Here is a 16,531-nt window from a genome sequence, read left to right on the forward strand (position 1 = left end):
AAAAAATATATATATATATATATATATATATATAAAATCAAATGCAAAGCTACAGGCAGGTCCATAGTAACAAGGCAACAAACAAGGCAATTGCCTGGAGCCCCGAGCTGTTAGGGGCCCCAGACAATTACGGTTTATGAAATAAACACATCGACAAACTGTGTAAGCTCGGCATGTTGGCCCTTTAACTCAATGGCTGCCAGCCATTATCTGAACAGTAAGCCCCTGACTGCCAGCATTTTTGAGCATTTTTACAGATTTATTTTTTTGAAGAGTCAAAGAATATTGTGCTCTATAACAATGTCGTCGTCGTCGTCTTCCTCCGCTTATCCGGGTCCGGGTCGCGGGGGCAGCATCCCAACTAGGGAGCTCCAGACCGTCCTCTCCCCGGCCTTCTCCACCAGCTCCTCCGGCAGGACCCCAAGGCGTTCCCGGACCAGATTAGAGATGTAACCTCTCCAACGTGTCCTGGGTCGACCCGGGGGCCTCCTGCCGGCAGGACATGCCCGAAACACCTCCCCTGGGTGGCGTCCAGGAGGCATCCTGACCAGATGCCCAAACCACCTCAACTGGCTCCTTTCGATCCGGAGGAGCAGCGGTTCTACTCCGAGTCCCTCCCGAATGTCTTAGCTCCTCACCCTATCTCTAAGGCTGAGCCCGGCCACTTTACGGAGGAAACTCATTTCGGACGCTTGTATCCGCGATCTCGTTCTTTCGGTCATTACCCAAAGCTCATGACCATAGGTGAGGATTGGGACGTAGATCGACCGGTAAATCGAGAGCCTGGCTTTCTGGCTCAGCTCCCTCTTCACCACGACAGATCGGCTCAGCGTCCGCATCACTTGCAGATGCCGAACCAATCCGCCTGTCGATCTCCCGATCCCTCCTACCCTCACTTGTGAACAAGACTCCGAGATACTTAAACTCCTCCACTTGAGGTAGGACCTCTCCCCCGTAAATACCAAAACTACCAAAAGAAAGAGTAGACTCACTTCTTACATCTAAAAAAATCAGCACAGGATGGTGAAGGGTTTTAGCAAATGTAAACATGACCACATGCATTAATATGTGAGACATGTAAACAGTTTTGCACTGTGCCATGGTATTTGTTTATTAAAAGGTTAATGCAATCCTGCTGTGGCTTGTGGGGTGGGGGCAGGTTGATTTGTTAATTGTGATAGGGGGGCAAAATCCATCGTGCTTTGGGCCCCCAAATGCCTTGAAACGGTGTTGGCTACAGGCGAAATCCTCCCAGAGTCGCCACAGGGACCAATTTGAAGTCTCACCATAAAAATTTCACTGGCCCCCTTCTAAAATTTTCTGGGAGCGCCACTGCACGTGCAATGTGGACGTCAACGGCCACTGTCCACCGCGTTTTATTATTATTAGTAGTAGTATTAATATTAATATTGTATTTATTTTATTTTTATTTCTTTATCGTGTCTTGTTAATCTTATAAATCCGGTTGTTTCTGCTGATTAGAATATTTCTAATGGTCTAGTTATAAGGTTTTGGTTTATCTACTGAATTGTTCTTTTTGTTTTTGTTGAGTTTTGGTTGTTGTTACAATGTAATGTGATTGATGTTCACTAATAAAAAAAAAATTAAAAAAAAAACAACAGCAAGAAAAAAAACTGTCCACCGCGTGGCGGTAATCCGCTTGCTCCAAGTAAAACCAGTCGAAGAAGAAGAGCACACCGGAAGAAATTCATGGTTTCCTGTGATTGTCGTCAACAGGACCGTTGTTTCTGATTGTCGATTGTAATTAATGTGTTGATTTGTGACGATAAAATATGTACGACCAGGACGAAGGTGAGCTGGTGGTGTTAACTCTGACTGATCGGTTAAAGCTTTTATAGATAAAGTGACTTGAAACTTAGTTAAGGCATTAACACGATGTGAGCATCCAAAACGGAGCTAGTGCTAACATTAGCTGCACTACTGAATTTCGGCTGGTGAAGAACACACCAGCAGTAACACACGATCAATAAGACTAGATAACACACACACGCACGCGTGTGCTAACGGTGTGCTCTTCTGACAGAACGAGCTCATTGATCCGCGCACCAGTTTAAGCTAAAGGCGGGTGCTAACACGCTAACAAAGATCTTCAGGTGCGTTTTGATAACGTAAAGTAACGCGTAATCATTGACCGTTATAAAATAAAGTACGTGGTCCATGTAAAGTAACCATAAAGTAACGTTTATGTTAAGTAATGTTAGATTAAAGGAACGTGTTATAATCGTGTAACGCGGTTGATTACATTAACGTGTTGCTGTTGAGTAACTAGTGGTAACTAGTGAAGTTTTGTTTGTCTTTGTCAGATAATCAATATGATGAAGATGATGATGAAATCACTCCGGACTTGTGGCAGGAGGCATGTTGGATTGTTATCAGGTAAACAAACGTCGTAGCAGAGTAAACAAACACATGTGGGTAAATAAGTGGACCAGTAGCACCCATCAGAACCACAGCTTGGTGTTGTCTTTCCTTCCAGCTCCTACTTTGATGAGAAGGGCCTGGTGCGGCAACAGCTGGACTCATTTGATGAGTTCATTCAGATGTCTGTTCAGAGGATTGTAGAAGATGCTCCGCCCATCGACTTGCAGGCTGAAGCCCAACACACCTCGGGTGAGGTGGAGGAGCCGGTGAGATGGGGACCAGTACCAAGCACTAGGGATGGAACCAGGAGAGGATTGGAGTAGTGTCATGATTCAGCTCACTTGCGACAGTGGCAGAGGTGTTTAGTGTCTGCCCCTTAATCGATCCCCGCTCAGTCTGACGCTGTGTCCTTGGACAAGAGGCGTAACCCTTATTTCCTGCTGGATGTGGTCAGAGGGACCGGTGGCACCTGTGTCTGGTAGCCTCTCATCTGTCAGTGTGCCCCAAGGCAGCTGTGGCTACATTGTAGCTCATCAACAATTGTTGCAAAGTGTCTTGGGGGGTTCTAGGACTCCAGAAGGTGCTATATCAAATGCAGGCCATTTACCATTCTAACATACTTTTTTAATAAAATTAATTCAGCTGAATTCTTACAGTAATCAGTTAAAACTGAATCTTTAATAAACTGAGAAATCTCATGACCTTCGTCAAGTGAACTGTAAACAGTTCAGGAACTAGATGGTTCTTGTCAGTAGATTTGACCCGTTGTTGTTCTTATGGGAGGTTACTGATATTTGAACATTACAAATCTCCTGTGGCCTCACTGTGTTTCTCTCAGCCTCGTTACCTGCTGAAATTTGAGCAAATCTACCTGTCCAAACCTACCCACTGGGAGAGAGATGGTGCTCCTTCTCCCATGATGCCCAACGAAGCCCGACTGAGAAACCTCACGTACGTCTCACCTGCAGTCATTTTACTGAGACCACCTGTTCCCACCTAATCTTACCTGTCTGCTCTCCCCTCCAGGTACTCAGCCCCCCTGTATGTGGACATCACAAAGACCATCATGAAGGAAGGTGAAGATCCAGCTCATACACAACACCAGAAGACCTTCATTGGTAAAATTCCCATCATGCTGCGCTCCACTTACTGCCTGCTGAGTGGTCTGACCGACAGAGATCTATGTGAGCTCAATGAGTGTCCATTGGACCCTGGGGGTTATTTCATCATTAACGGTTCTGAGAAGGTACCATGACACAAACTGACCTTACCTAAAGATACAATGGGCTTGATGAGCATCTCAGACTGTTGCTGGTTCCAGGTGCTGATCGCCCAGGAGAAGATGGCTACCAACACGGTTTACGTGTTCGCCAAGAAGGACTCAAAGTATGCCTACACAGCTGAGTGCCGTTCCTGTTTGGAGAACTCCTCTCGTCCCACCAGCACCATATGGGTCAGCATGATGGCTCGGGGAGGACAGGTGAGTCCAGCTCCAGATTAGCTCAGGTGTTTGAGAGCCACCGAGTAATAACAGAATCATCAACTCCCATCATCTTTCCCAGGGGGTAAAGAAGAGTGCGATCGGTCAGAGGATCGTTTCCACCTTGCCATACATCAGACAGGAAGTTCCCATCATCATCGTGTTTCGGGCTTTGGGCTTTGTTTCAGACAGAGACATCTTGGAACACATCATCTACGACTTTGACGACCCTGAGATGATGGAGATGGTAAAGCTGATTCTGTTCAGTTCACATGCTTCTATCATAGGTGGCTCTGCTCACTATGATGTCACTGTTTCCAGGTTAAGCCATCTCTGGATGAAGCATTTGTGATCCAGGAGCAGAATGTGGCGCTGAATTTCATTGGTTCCAGAGGAGCCAAACCTGGAGTGACGAAGGAGCGAAGAATCAAATACGCCAAAGAAGTTCTGCAGAAAGAAATGTTGCCACACGTCGGAGTCAGTGACTTCTGTGAGACCAAAAAGGCGTATTTCTTAGGGTGAGTTCAGATGTGCATGCGTGTGTGTACTAAGGCTGATTCTAATTACAGATGTGCTGCTGTGTTTCAGGTACATGGTCCATCGGCTGCTGCTCGCTGCTCTTGGCAGACGGGAGCTGGATGACAGAGATCACTATGGTAACAAGAGACTGGATCTGGCTGGACCGCTTTTGGCTTTCCTGTTCAGGGGGTGGGTCCACACACACGCTGGATGAGAAACTAGACATCAGTTTCTAATTAAAAAAAAATTCATAATTTCCTGTCTGTTTCAAACTAAAAGCTTCCAGTCCTTCAGCTGATACAAGGCTATAATTGTGAAACAACTTCTTTTAGTTTGCATTTAAAATGATAAAAAAATGAGAAACGGGCTTAATCAGCTGAGGGAATCGCTTTCTATGTTTTCACTTTTTAGGTAGGATTTTGTTTTGATTGGACAGTTTTAAGCTAAACTCTGAATTCTTCTGTTCAGGATGTTTAAGAACCTTCTAAAGGAGATCAGGATTTATGCTCAGAAGTTCATCGATAGAGGAAAAGACTTCAACCTGGAGCTCGCCATCAAGACTCGTATCATCTCAGATGGACTCAAGTACTCGCTGGCCACAGGAAACTGGGGCGACGTTAAGAAGGCTCACCAGGCTCGAGCTGGAGTGTCTCAGGTTAGAATACCTGTCTCACCTGAGACAGATGCTTGGCTCCATGCCAGCTGTTTGGTTTTGTAGATCCAAGATGTTTGTTGTGGAATCAGCTCTCCCTCGAGTTCTCTAAGTCTAACTGGGTTCCTCTAACCTGAAATCAAAGGTGTTGAACCGTCTCACCTTCGCCTCCACATTGTCACATCTTCGTCGAGTCAACTCTCCCATCGGCAGAGATGGAAAACTGGCAAAGCCTCGACAGCTGCACAACACTCTGTGGGGCATGGTGTGTCCAGCTGAAACTCCTGAGGTAAAATCCACACCAGGTCAGAGTCTTATGTTTCGTTATGGTCTTGGTGATAAATATCATAATTACCTTTCCACCGCCTGCAGGGTCATGCTGTGGGTCTGGTGAAGAACCTGGCCCTGATGGCCTACATCTCTGTGGGCTCGCAGCCGTCACCCATCCTGGAGTTTCTGGAGGAGTGGAGCATGGAGAACCTGGAGGAGATCTCCCCTGCTGCCATCGCTGAGTTGGTTCCCTTGCTTGAATCTGAGCGATTTTATTCACGTCAATAATCGCTCAAACTCCATTCATGTTTGTGTTTCCTGTTCTTCAGTGCCACTAAAATCTTTGTGAACGGCTGCTGGGTCGGAATCCACAAAGACCCCGAGCAGCTGATGAACACGCTGAGGAAGCTCCGCCGACAAATGGACATCATTGTGTCTGAGGTGTGGACAGTTACATTCACATTAGTTCTGACCGGAAAGGCTGCTTTAGGAACATCTGCATGCTAGGAGCTGAAACATAAACAGCTGGATTTACCAGACTGAGACTTCAGACTTTCTGAAGACCGAGACCATTCACAATGTAGGGACATTATTCGATTTTAGTTGTCCATTTTCTAGATTTAAAGATTTCAGTCAAACAGGAGAAAAGTTGCATTGAGGTTTATTTTTTGGTTCAGACGTAATTCTGGAACACTTTTGATCCCAGAGGGAATTCCGACATCCAGACAGGAGACATTATGTAAATGAACCAAAAACACATTAGTTTGAGTTTCTGCTAAAGTAAAATGGGAAATATGACATTTGGACGTAATTATGATTATTATTATTAATAATAAACATAACTGAAGGCTTAAAGTCGTAAACAGTCTGATATCAGTCTGCTCACCAAGTGATGATCACTCTCATCTGCTTCTGGGTGGTTCTGATCCTTCCAGGTATCAATGATCAGAGACATTCGAGAACGTGAGATCAGGATTTACACGGATGCCGGGAGGATTTGCAGACCGCTGCTGATTGTAGAGAAGCAGAAACTTCTGCTGAAGAGACGACACATCGACCAGCTGAAGGAGAGAGAATATAACAACTACAGGTGAGGGGTGGCTGACGGGTGTGCAGACTGGCGTTCGTGCACTTTCTTGAACATTGTTTGTTTTGCTGATCAGCTGGCAGGACCTGGTGGCGAGTGGTGTAGTGGAATACATTGACACGCTGGAGGAGGAAACTGTCATGCTCGCCATGACCCCCGATGACCTTCAGGAAAAAGGCGTGGCCTATTGTTCGACGTACACCCACTGTGAAATCCATCCATCTATGATCCTCGGAGTGTGTGCCTCCATCATCCCGTTCCCGGATCACAACCAGGTTCCAACAAAACATCGTTTGATTCTGGCTGCAAAATGAAATGATCAGGTTGATGATCTTAAAGAGGAAAGCTTCGTTGAATCAGATCTAGCGAAGCAGCATGGCCAACACTTTCTGACATAATAGATAAAGGTTCTCTGGTGGAGGATGCCCCGAAATCGCTGCCTCTGTTTTAATTTCTGCAGCAAACCTAAGAGGACAGCTGTGTGTTTGATAAGTTAAGGTTACAGAGCCCAGATCAGAGTTTAGCAGCACAGAAAATGGCCTGATGAGGTTGATGTGTCTTGCACAGACTAAACAAGATGTCTGGTTTCTGTTCAGTCCCCCAGGAACACGTACCAATCTGCTATGGGCAAACAGGCCATGGGCGTCTACATCACCAACTTCCATGTGAGAATGGACACGCTGGCTCACGTGTTGTACTACCCTCAGAAACCACTGGTCACCACTCGATCCATGGAGTACCTGCGCTTCAGAGAACTGCCAGCAGGTAACCCGGGTGTTTCCAGTCATGGCTGTTCCCATCAGACAAACACCCAACTGTTGAGACATCTATTTAAACTTATTCTGGACTCTTTAGCTACTTTTAAGCTCTGGAGAACAATAAATCAGCAAACGAAACCATTAGTTTAGTTGTAGATTCATCCAAGACACAGTGTCACTTGAGAAACTTCTTTAGTTTTAACTGAAAGTGCCGGGTTTTTACAGTTGATTAGATTTGATGGTTAGTTTGTAGGTCATAGCAGAAGTTTTGTCCTCGCTGACAGCTCTTCTCTGATGGTGTTTTTCTGTTTCTAGGGATCAATTCAATAGTTGCCATTGCTTCATATACCGGGTACAACCAGGAGGACTCTGTGATCATGAACAGGTCGGCTGTAGACCGAGGGTTCTTCAGGTGAGTTCCAGGAACACGTAGCAGTTTCTTCTGAGCTGAGTGTTTGTGTTGCTTCTTTACGTCATGCTTTGTTTCCACGTAGGTCTGTTTTTTATCGATCCTACAAAGAGCAGGAGTCTAAGAAAGGTTTTGATCAGGAAGAGATCTTTGAGAAGCCGACTCGTGAAACCTGTCAGGGTGAGAAGTGATTCTGGACTCATAACCCAACAGCTCTGGAGTCTGGCGGGACATTTTACTCTAGAACCAGGTTCAGGCTTTAGTGTCTGCCATGAGAGCCACTCTAAAGCTACGACACTTAATGCGTCCTCAGGTATGAGACACGCCATCTATGACAAGCTGGACGACGACGGTCTCATTGCTCCTGGTGTTCGTGTGTCCGGAGAGGACGTGATTATTGGGAAAACCGTGACACTGCCAGACAACGAAGATGAGTTGGACAGCACAAACCGGCGCTACACCAAGAGAGACTGCAGCACCTTCCTCAGAACCAGTGAGACAGGCATAGTGGACCAGGTCATGGTGACCCTGAACCAGGAAGGCTACAAGTTCTGCAAAATCAGGGTGAGGGTGCAGAGCAAGGCCTGAAACAGCTGAAAGGGAACATAGGATCCGTTTATTATTGTCCTCATGGGTAAACAAGGTCAGGTTCTACCATCGTGGTCCTGATCATTTTGTAAGAAATTTTCTCTTTAGGGTTAGACTCCTGAGCTGCAGCAGCAGCTAAACCCAGGTTTAGACTGAGCAGATCAGCTTATGTGTTCATCACCTGTTGCCATGGTAGTTAAATCAGATAAAAACCCAGAATCAGCACAGCTTGAAAAGAGTTTTATCCTGATTCTTCGTCCTGCTTCTCTGATAAGCATCTTCACTTCCACAGGTACGTTCAGTTCGAATTCCTCAGATTGGAGACAAGTTTGCCAGTCGTCACGGACAGAAGGGAACTTGTGGGATTCAGTACAGACAAGAGGTAAACAGGAAGTACAGTGCTTTATACTGGTCTTTTCTGCTGGTGAACATACTGACTTCAGATTATTTATCTTGTTGTGGGAACAAACAATCTGCATCCTCTGTGTCATCTTCCAAAGAAAAGATCGAAGTGTTGTCATGATTTGTTGTTTTATTTTGAAGGATATGCCATTCACCTGTGAGGGAATCACACCTGACATCATCATCAACCCTCACGCCATTCCTTCTAGGATGACTGTCGGCCATTTGATCGAGTGTTTGCAGGGCAAAGTAATCCACACACACATGGACATATTGATCTGTTCGCTTATTAGACCTTGTTGGTAATGGCGCAGAAGTGTTATAATGTCCTGAGTTTTGACTTGCAGGCTGATTGGTTTGTTTCAGGTTTCTGCCAACAAAGGAGAGATTGGGGACGCCACACCATTTAATGATGCTGTCAACGTGCAGAAAGTGTCAAACCTGCTGTCTGAATATGGATACCACCTGAGAGGAAATGAGGTCAGAAGTATTTGCTGCTCACTTCCTGTCTAAGGCCCAATCCCAACACTCGTACTGCGCCCTGTGGTATTCTGTGAAGTGCACTTGGAGGAGAAGCAGTAAGGCTTCGAGTGCGTAGTTCACAAGTGTGCAAAAAAATTGCCAAATTGAGACAGGAAGCATTGTGTCATAGACCGCGATGCATGCTAGGTTGCTGTAAAGACTTTTTCTAAAAGTCTTTAATAACAACTTTCAATCAGTTATTTGACTAAATGTACATTTATTGCTGTTAACATTAAATCTTAGTCTAAAACATTCAGAGCATGAATGAATATCATTAATTCTCCTAAAATTAGCGTCTTCCATTTGAAAATAAATATTTTCAGAAAAAGCATTTGTGACATTGCTCCACCTACTTCTCAAAAGTCCCCACACAGCAATGGATTGTGGGTTATACCCTTGGCCGAAGTCTGCTTTGATGCAGACTTGGGTGAATTGCGGATCAAGGGTGCAAAAGGGGCGTGGTCTACCTCAGCACTTCAGAATTGGGAAAATCTACGCACTTGCAGTCCTGGATGGGAATGTGCAATTAAAGGGCACAAGGATGGAAATGAGAGGATTGGGATTAGGCCTACTGGCTCAAATGTTGCCGTGTGGGAGTTTTTGCATGTTCAATTCTGATAACATTACACGTTTCATTAAACTGTTAATGAGTACAGGCGCATTCTGGGATTCCCTCTGAGCAGATGAAGTAGCGGCTCATACCTGATTGTTGCTGTGATTAAAACATGAAACCATGTTGGTCATATTAGTTCTACTGATCTCTTAGCAGTACCTAGTTCTGTATCACCAGTTCTCTCACAGCTAACCTAAAAAATTCAACTGTGAAACGTCTGTGATTGGTTAAACTGATACTGAGTATTGATCTGTGATCAGGTCCTGTATAACGGCTTCACTGGGAGGAAGCTGACGTCTCAGATCTTTGTTGGTCCCACATATTATCAGCGACTGAAGCACATGGTGGACGATAAAATCCACTCGAGGGCCCGGGGCCCTGTCCAGATCCTCAACCGGCAGCCGATGGAGGGCCGATCTCGGTGAGTGACTTACCTGTCTGATGTGCACGTGAGTCAACAGCAAGTATGTTCTAACAGCTGAACTCACCTGTCCTCAGTGACGGCGGTCTGCGTTTCGGGGAGATGGAGCGTGATTGTCAGATCGCTCACGGCGCTGCTCAGTTCCTTAGAGAGCGTCTGTTTGAGGCTTCTGACCCATATCAGGTTCATGTGTGCAACCTGTGCGGCCTGATGGCCATCGCCAACACTCGCACACACACATATGAGTGTCGGGGCTGTCGCAACAAGACACAGGTAAGATGGATCGGTGTTGCGATGACCCATCTGTGGTGCATCTCTTTTCCTAAATGATCTCGTTTTTATCAGATCTCTCTTGTCCGGATGCCGTACGCCTGCAAGCTTCTGTTCCAGGAGTTGATGTCGATGAGCATCGCTCCTCGAATGATGACCTCATAGAGAAGCTTACCCAATCACATGCCTCCTCGCCGAAGAAATGACATCACCATAAATAAATAGAAATTGATGTTTGTTTTTCAGATTCACATCTTTTTTGTCAAAGTAAATAAACTAACCTTTTTCAGTATTTGTGTTCTGGTTTATTAGATTATTCTTCACCTGATTGTGCTTAAATCATACTTAACTGATGTTCTCTCACACTAAAACCGCCAGTTCAGTTTGATACAGAAGAAAACCACTAAAGTCTGCATGGTGGCGGAGTTAGCACTGTTCCCTTGAGCTTAAAATCCCAGCTACAGCCTTTCTGAATGGAGTTAGCATGTTCTTCCTACGCATGTGTGGGTTTCCTCTGGTACTCCAGTTTTCTCCCACCGATCAACTAGATGCTCGGTTACCGGTTTGCTTTAGGTAAAATCATCTCACAAATAAAAAGAAATCCGTAAAATAAAACGCACTGTGTGTGACAAGCCCAACGTCCATGTCAGTAAACCGTTAATATTTTAAGTAAATTTCATTAAAAATGAACTTTAGATGTCAGTAAGAAAATATCTGATTTACAAATAACATCATTATTTCCTGTATTACTGTTAAACACACCCAGAACCCGTCCCTGGTCACAAAAAGAACTTCACAGTTTAAAAAGAACTTTAATAAAAAAAAAAAAAACATTTAAATAAATAATTTGAGTTTGTTCAACCTGATCAGATCCTAACAATGGCTCCAGTCCATAGTACTACCTACTCGGATCTCTGCAGTACCGTGTAGATCTCAGTAGTTACTTCTTGAAGTATTTAGCAGTGAAGGCAGACATCAGGTCTCTGTAGGGTGACTGGGATTGTTGAGTTGGCAGTCGCAGGATTCTGTGGACCGTCTGCGAGCGAAGGAGGAGGTTGTGACTGAATCCAACAAGACTGGAGGAGAACCAGTATAGAGCCATGGACTGGGAGAGGGTAGAACATTAGAGTCAGTTCAAGATATTCCTTTCAAAATAAAAACCAGAGAACAGATGGTCCAGATGAATCAGAAACCGTGAACCTCTGACCCTGAGAACATTTTCATGTTTCAGTGGTTTATGTGGATTTATCTACACCTGGAGTCAGACTGCTGCAGAATAATGAATGGAACACAGAGTTGAACATGACTCATGTTTTACTAATGACACTCACCTGCTGGGCATTTGGACTGTTACTGACCCAGTTTAGAGTGTAAATAATGAGGATTGGGTGGTAATGAACCCAGATATGACCTCTTGTTAAACCTGGAAAAACCTTTCAGAATAAAACTCATTTGTAAGAATGTCTTGGCCAAGACGAGCAGCAGCTCGACATACAGAACAACTAAAGATGTCCAGCGATATGACCAGAGTCACTAACAGAACTGACCCGGTTTGAGCTGTAAGTCTGTGCAGTGGGAGTTGATCTGCAGATCTCAACCAGCCACCACACCAGTCAGCTGCTCTGAGCCATAAGTGACAGATGGTTCTGAACTCACAGATGGGACGGTAGCAGCGATGGGGATCATCAGAACCATGAACCCTCTGATCCCGTTCAAGACTAGCCGCCGGAAACCCGACACTCCAACTCTCTGCAAAGAAAACATCTGAAGAAGAGACCTTAACTTAGTATGATGACATCACATGATGATCAGACAAGAGACTAGCATCCATTAAAATATGTCAGACATGTAAAATGAACAAAAACACATGGAATACTCAATACAAAAGACAAACAGCTGTTTTTGTGGCATTTAGTCTTGATTCTCACGTATTTCCACTCAAGCCAGAACGAAGCAGCAGAAATTTGTCAAACAAAGGATGAGTCATCATGGCAGATGGAGTCAGATAGTGGTTGGTATACAACAGCTCCAGCTCCATCAGAGCCTCCTTCATCAGCTGACCTGAGCCTTTGCCCAGCTGGTTCAGTGAGTTCCTCTCACTCAGGGACAGTTTCCCAAACCGTCACACTCATGAAAAACTTAAAGCTCAATAAAAGCTCCATCAGACAGTGTCAGCATTATTTCCCTGACTTGAAAACGGGACCACATCCAAAGAGTCCAGATGCTGGTGTCCCTTTCTAGACACATCAACCGATTGACTCCAGGTATTTGTAAGATTCCATCTGTTCGATGAAGATGATGGTTGGTTTGATGACCCTTGTGTGGTAAAAAAAATAATAATAATAATAATAAAACCTTTCTAGTTCATGTTGTCAGTGTTGAGACCCAGCTGGAGAGGAATCCTGAAGCCACTGATAAGTGGATTGGTGCTGAGGTGTCGCTCACTGAACCAGTCTTCTCTGACGGCCTTAGTGCAGCATTTTGTCTCGTCTTTTTGGAAGCCCACATTCCCCTGGATCTCATCTAATTTGGATGTCAAGAGACCACCACCAACATGAACTTCATGCACAACCCATGTTATGGACACCAAACTGACCTCGATAATGAGCAGGTTGGTGATGCCCAGAAGGACAGGTAAGATCCAGGTGGAGTCTGGGACGGTGAGGTCATGGAACCACAGAGCACCCCCTGCTGCCAGCTCACCCTGCAGGGCTGTACAGAGCACATAGGTTAATGAGCCACACCAGAACTGATCTGGAATCAGTTCGATCACAGTTCCTACCTGACTGGTTTAAGCTCAGGTTCCGGAGGGCTAGGGAAAAACTGACCCAGAGGGGCAGCTGAACCCAGACCAGCAGACTAGCTTTGAAGGGGTGGCAGTTGTCCCGGATGTAGAGCTGAGAGACGATGCGTCGCAGGTTCCTCTTGAATTGGACTCTGTTTTTAGAACACAGAACTCAGACTGATCTTATGTACATACGTGAACCAGAACCTTTTAGAATATCCATTTTAAAGAACCAAAGGGACATCGTGCCAGTCTGTCCCACTGGTTCCAGTCATCTTTGTTAGTTCTTACCTTTCCTGTTTGTCTGTCCAGCCTCGTTCTCTCGATCGGACTGAAACTTCATATGCAAGCCTCTTGGCCAATTCGGAGATCTCAGCTTGCAGCAACTCCACCTGCACATCACCAGAGTTACTATGGTTACGGGTTTTTATGAATTTACTCTGAACCACTGAATCCAAATCTTATCCCATTGGTGTAGATCCTCCTCCCTGACAGCACAATGCCTCCTGTTAGGAGTGTTCTTATTCAAAGTAAATAAAATATTTAAGTACTTCAGCGAATCTCTAGTATTTACTGTTTTTTTTACCCAACATATCACACCTAGACATGTAACCAGTCCACAAGCCTTTCCTGTACTGTAACACCACATTGATCTACAGATACCAGTACTAGAATAGCTTATAGAGTAAGCGTGTATCTGTGCATAGTCGTTTAAACTTTCTAGCCGTTTCATTATTTTCTAGTAGTTTTACTTACACTGATCTGATCTGCGGGGCTGCACCTCCTCAGCCTGACAAAGTTTCAGTAACACCGCGTCAGAATGCTCTGATATGGTCCATGCTAGATTTCTAATCAGATCCTGGAACAGGTGTCTGAGCTCCACTCACCTTGGAGATGATGAGTATCTGGTAGGCCGCGAGCGGCAGAGTGATGGTGGTCCTGACTGACGCTGTTGCCATGACGATGCTTAGCCACCATGGCAATCCGCTTGCCTGCTGGAAACCAACTAGAAAGTTTTCACACAAGTGAACAGGTGCCGAATCCGACAGGCTGCCGTACCATCCACCTGCCCAGTTGGTTCCGCCCACGCCGGACACGCTCCTTGTGCGTGTGTCAGTCGTAGAGGCTACAACAGGTTCGGTCAGTCTGAGGAGTCCTTGTCCGCTAAAGTACAGGACCCTAGACCGTACCAGCCCCCCCACACAGAGCATGCTGATCACGTGACTCACGAAACACCAAACACAGTACCGGGAGTCGCGTGCGTGAGATCAGCTGTCGGCTTCTCGGTTTTAAGGAGAAGAAAACATGTTTAAACTCCTCTTGTTCACTTTTCTCTCTGGCGTCTCGCACTTATGACGTATTTGCTACTGACGTGCGTCGCACATATATTACGTCACTGACGAGCTCTCACCTCTCTTTCTTGCCTCTGAACGGTCTCTCGTTTACAAACACAATTTCTCACCCCACAACTACTTAATCTGGAACAACAAAGAAATCTTGTACTAACACAAAACAATATTTTAGAATATTGGTTTCAAAACAACATTAAATGGGTAGATCAATCGTTTAATCCTGAAGGACTTCTATTTACATGTGAAGAGTTTCTTAGGAAATATAATATCCCTGTAACTCCTGGAGCTTATGCAAAAGTTTTTGGTGCCATCCCATCTGATGTGTGTATGCTGTTTAAAAATCAACAGAGAGTTGATGCTGGTGAACTAACTCTTATCCCCAAGTGACACACCTGTAGGGAAAATATGTTTCTCCAGTTCCTGCCAGTAACAACAGATCTATCTGAGCTTTGTTCCAGGGAAATATTACAACATTACCCCGTGCCTTATCTTACTGTAAAACGTTTGTGAATGATATTCTGTGGGAAAAGGTCTGGCTACTACCTAATAGATATATGATTTGTGACAAAGTAAAAGAAATATCCTTTCAACTTCTTCATAGATTTCTATCTAGATCTTATATTAAATATAGATTCATTCAAGAAAGATATTGACTTGAACTGTAGCTTCTGCAAGGCATGTCTTGAAACTGCTATTCATTTATTTTGGTGCTGCCTGGCAGTTAAAACCTTTTGGCAGAAACTTTTTGACTTTCTTCATGTCCATATTGTTACTAATTTTGTTATATTTTGGGAGAATGTGCCATTTGGTGTTTTTGAAACTGGTTTGAACAAAAACTCTCTATACATCATTAACCTCTTAATGCTGATGGCGAAGTTTTATATCCACTGTTGTAAATATTCTGGTAAAAAAACATGCTTTGCAGCATTCTTTAATACTTTCATACGATACACAGGCCTATTTTCTATTAATAATTCTAAAGACAGAAGGCTCTTAAAACTATTGAAATATGTAAACTTTTTAATGTTTTCATTTGAATACTAATACCCCTATTGTGATCTAGCATTATTATTATTTTATTTTTTGTAATTAATATAACAAAAAATAAATTAATATTACTCCTCCTTGAACCGTCACCTTATTGTGGTGGAGGAGTTTGAGTGCCCTAATGATCCTAGGAGCTATGTTGTCTGGGGCACTTTGTGCCCCTGGTAGGGTCTCCCATGACAAATTGGTCTTAGGTGAAGGGTGAGACAAAGAACGGTTCAGAGGATCTTTCATGGATGTACATTCAAAGAGTCGTAGTACCCAGCCTAAAGGGTTACCGGGGTCCCACCCTGGAGCCAGGCCTGGGGTTGGGGCCCGTGAGCGAGTGCCTGGTGGCTGGGCTTTCACCCATGGGGCCTGGCCGGGCCCAGCCCAAACCGGATACATGGGCTCATCCAACTGTGGACCCACCACCTGCAGGAGGAACATAAAGGGTCCGGTGCAGTGTGGATCGGGTGGCAGACTGAGGCAGGAGTCTTGGCGGTCCGATCCTCGGACAAGGAAACTGGTTTTTGGGACATGGAACGTCACCTCGCTGGCGGGGAAGGAGCAGGAGCTTGTGGCAGAGGTTGAGCGGTACCGGCTGGATAAAGTCTGACTCACCTCGACTCATAGCATTGGCTCCGGAACCCAAGTCCTTGAGAGGGGTTGGACACTCTCTGTTACAAGCCATCTTCCCAAGCTAGCCTAACTTTAACAGGTGTTACGTCTCATGGTTGACTTACGGTATATTTCTACTTGTGCGTGGGCGTGACATTCAGTCGCTCTTTAAACTGCCTGCACACTGTAGGAGCTAATTAGCAATCACCAATAACCTAGACTCTGATTCTGGCAAAACCATCTTTATGCAGCTCAAGGGAGACTCAGTTTACTCACAATATATGTCCATGAAGCTTATGTACACTTCAGGTTAAGACTCTTGCCAGCTGTTCCTTTTATGCTGAGGAGACAACTGACATCACCTGTAGCCTAGG

The 16,531-nt window shown here is 44.9% G+C and overlaps 2 protein-coding genes across 2 annotated transcripts; one reads left to right on the plus strand and one right to left on the minus strand.

Annotated features, from left to right (window-relative positions):
- The first annotated feature begins 1,677 nt into the window (after nucleotides 1-1,677).
- Nucleotides 1,678-10,665, plus strand: polr2b (RNA polymerase II subunit B). The gene is made up of 25 exons (XM_015952780.3): nucleotides 1,678-1,812; nucleotides 2,325-2,397; nucleotides 2,498-2,648; nucleotides 3,221-3,333; nucleotides 3,409-3,628; nucleotides 3,704-3,862; nucleotides 3,945-4,109; nucleotides 4,184-4,380; nucleotides 4,451-4,570; nucleotides 4,850-5,036; nucleotides 5,179-5,322; nucleotides 5,406-5,545; nucleotides 5,633-5,744; nucleotides 6,239-6,393; nucleotides 6,467-6,665; nucleotides 6,987-7,155; nucleotides 7,464-7,560; nucleotides 7,643-7,737; nucleotides 7,871-8,121; nucleotides 8,438-8,527; nucleotides 8,689-8,796; nucleotides 8,914-9,027; nucleotides 9,943-10,103; nucleotides 10,181-10,376; nucleotides 10,449-10,665. The coding sequence occupies exons 1-25, from the start codon at nucleotides 1,794-1,796 to the stop codon at nucleotides 10,536-10,538; spliced, it is 3,525 nt and encodes a 1,174-aa protein (XP_015808266.1). The 5' UTR covers nucleotides 1,678-1,793; the 3' UTR covers nucleotides 10,539-10,665.
- A 504-nt stretch (nucleotides 10,666-11,169) lies between these two features.
- cox18 (cytochrome c oxidase assembly factor COX18) lies at nucleotides 11,170-14,503 on the minus strand. Its single transcript, XM_015952793.3, has 6 exons — nucleotides 14,046-14,503; nucleotides 13,450-13,550; nucleotides 13,156-13,310; nucleotides 12,970-13,085; nucleotides 12,030-12,137; nucleotides 11,170-11,478 (listed from the first exon to the last, which is right to left on the minus strand). The coding sequence occupies exons 1-6, from the start codon at nucleotides 14,367-14,369 to the stop codon at nucleotides 11,314-11,316; spliced, it is 969 nt and encodes a 322-aa protein (XP_015808279.3). The 5' UTR covers nucleotides 14,370-14,503; the 3' UTR covers nucleotides 11,170-11,313.
- Between the last annotated feature and the right edge of the window lie 2,028 nt (nucleotides 14,504-16,531).

Source organism: Nothobranchius furzeri, chromosome 1, assembly GCF_043380555.1.
Source record: "Nothobranchius furzeri strain GRZ-AD chromosome 1, NfurGRZ-RIMD1, whole genome shotgun sequence".
Lineage (NCBI taxonomy): Eukaryota > Metazoa > Chordata > Actinopteri > Cyprinodontiformes > Nothobranchiidae > Nothobranchius > Nothobranchius furzeri.

Bases quoted from the DNA above. Each gene is read 5' to 3' on its own strand.
- polr2b (XM_015952780.3), top strand. The intron at 3,334-3,408 runs GTACGTCTCACC...TCTCCCCTCCAG, and splicing joins GCCCGACTGAGAAACCTCAC to GTACTCAGCCCCCCTGTATG. The intron at 4,381-4,450 runs GTGAGTTCAGAT...GCTGTGTTTCAG, and splicing joins AAAAAGGCGTATTTCTTAGG to GTACATGGTCCATCGGCTGC.
- cox18 (XM_015952793.3), bottom strand. From the start codon at position 14,369: ATGCTCTGTGTGGGGGGGCTGGTACGGTCTAGGGTCCTGTACTTTAGC. The intron at 13,086-13,155 runs GTAGGAACTGTG...TGCTCTGTACAG, and splicing joins CCTGAGCTTAAACCAGTCAG to CCCTGCAGGGTGAGCTGGCA. The intron at 12,138-12,969 runs GTCAGTTTGGTG...TCTCTTCTTCAG, and splicing joins CCAACCTGCTCATTATCGAG to ATGTTTTCTTTGCAGAGAGT.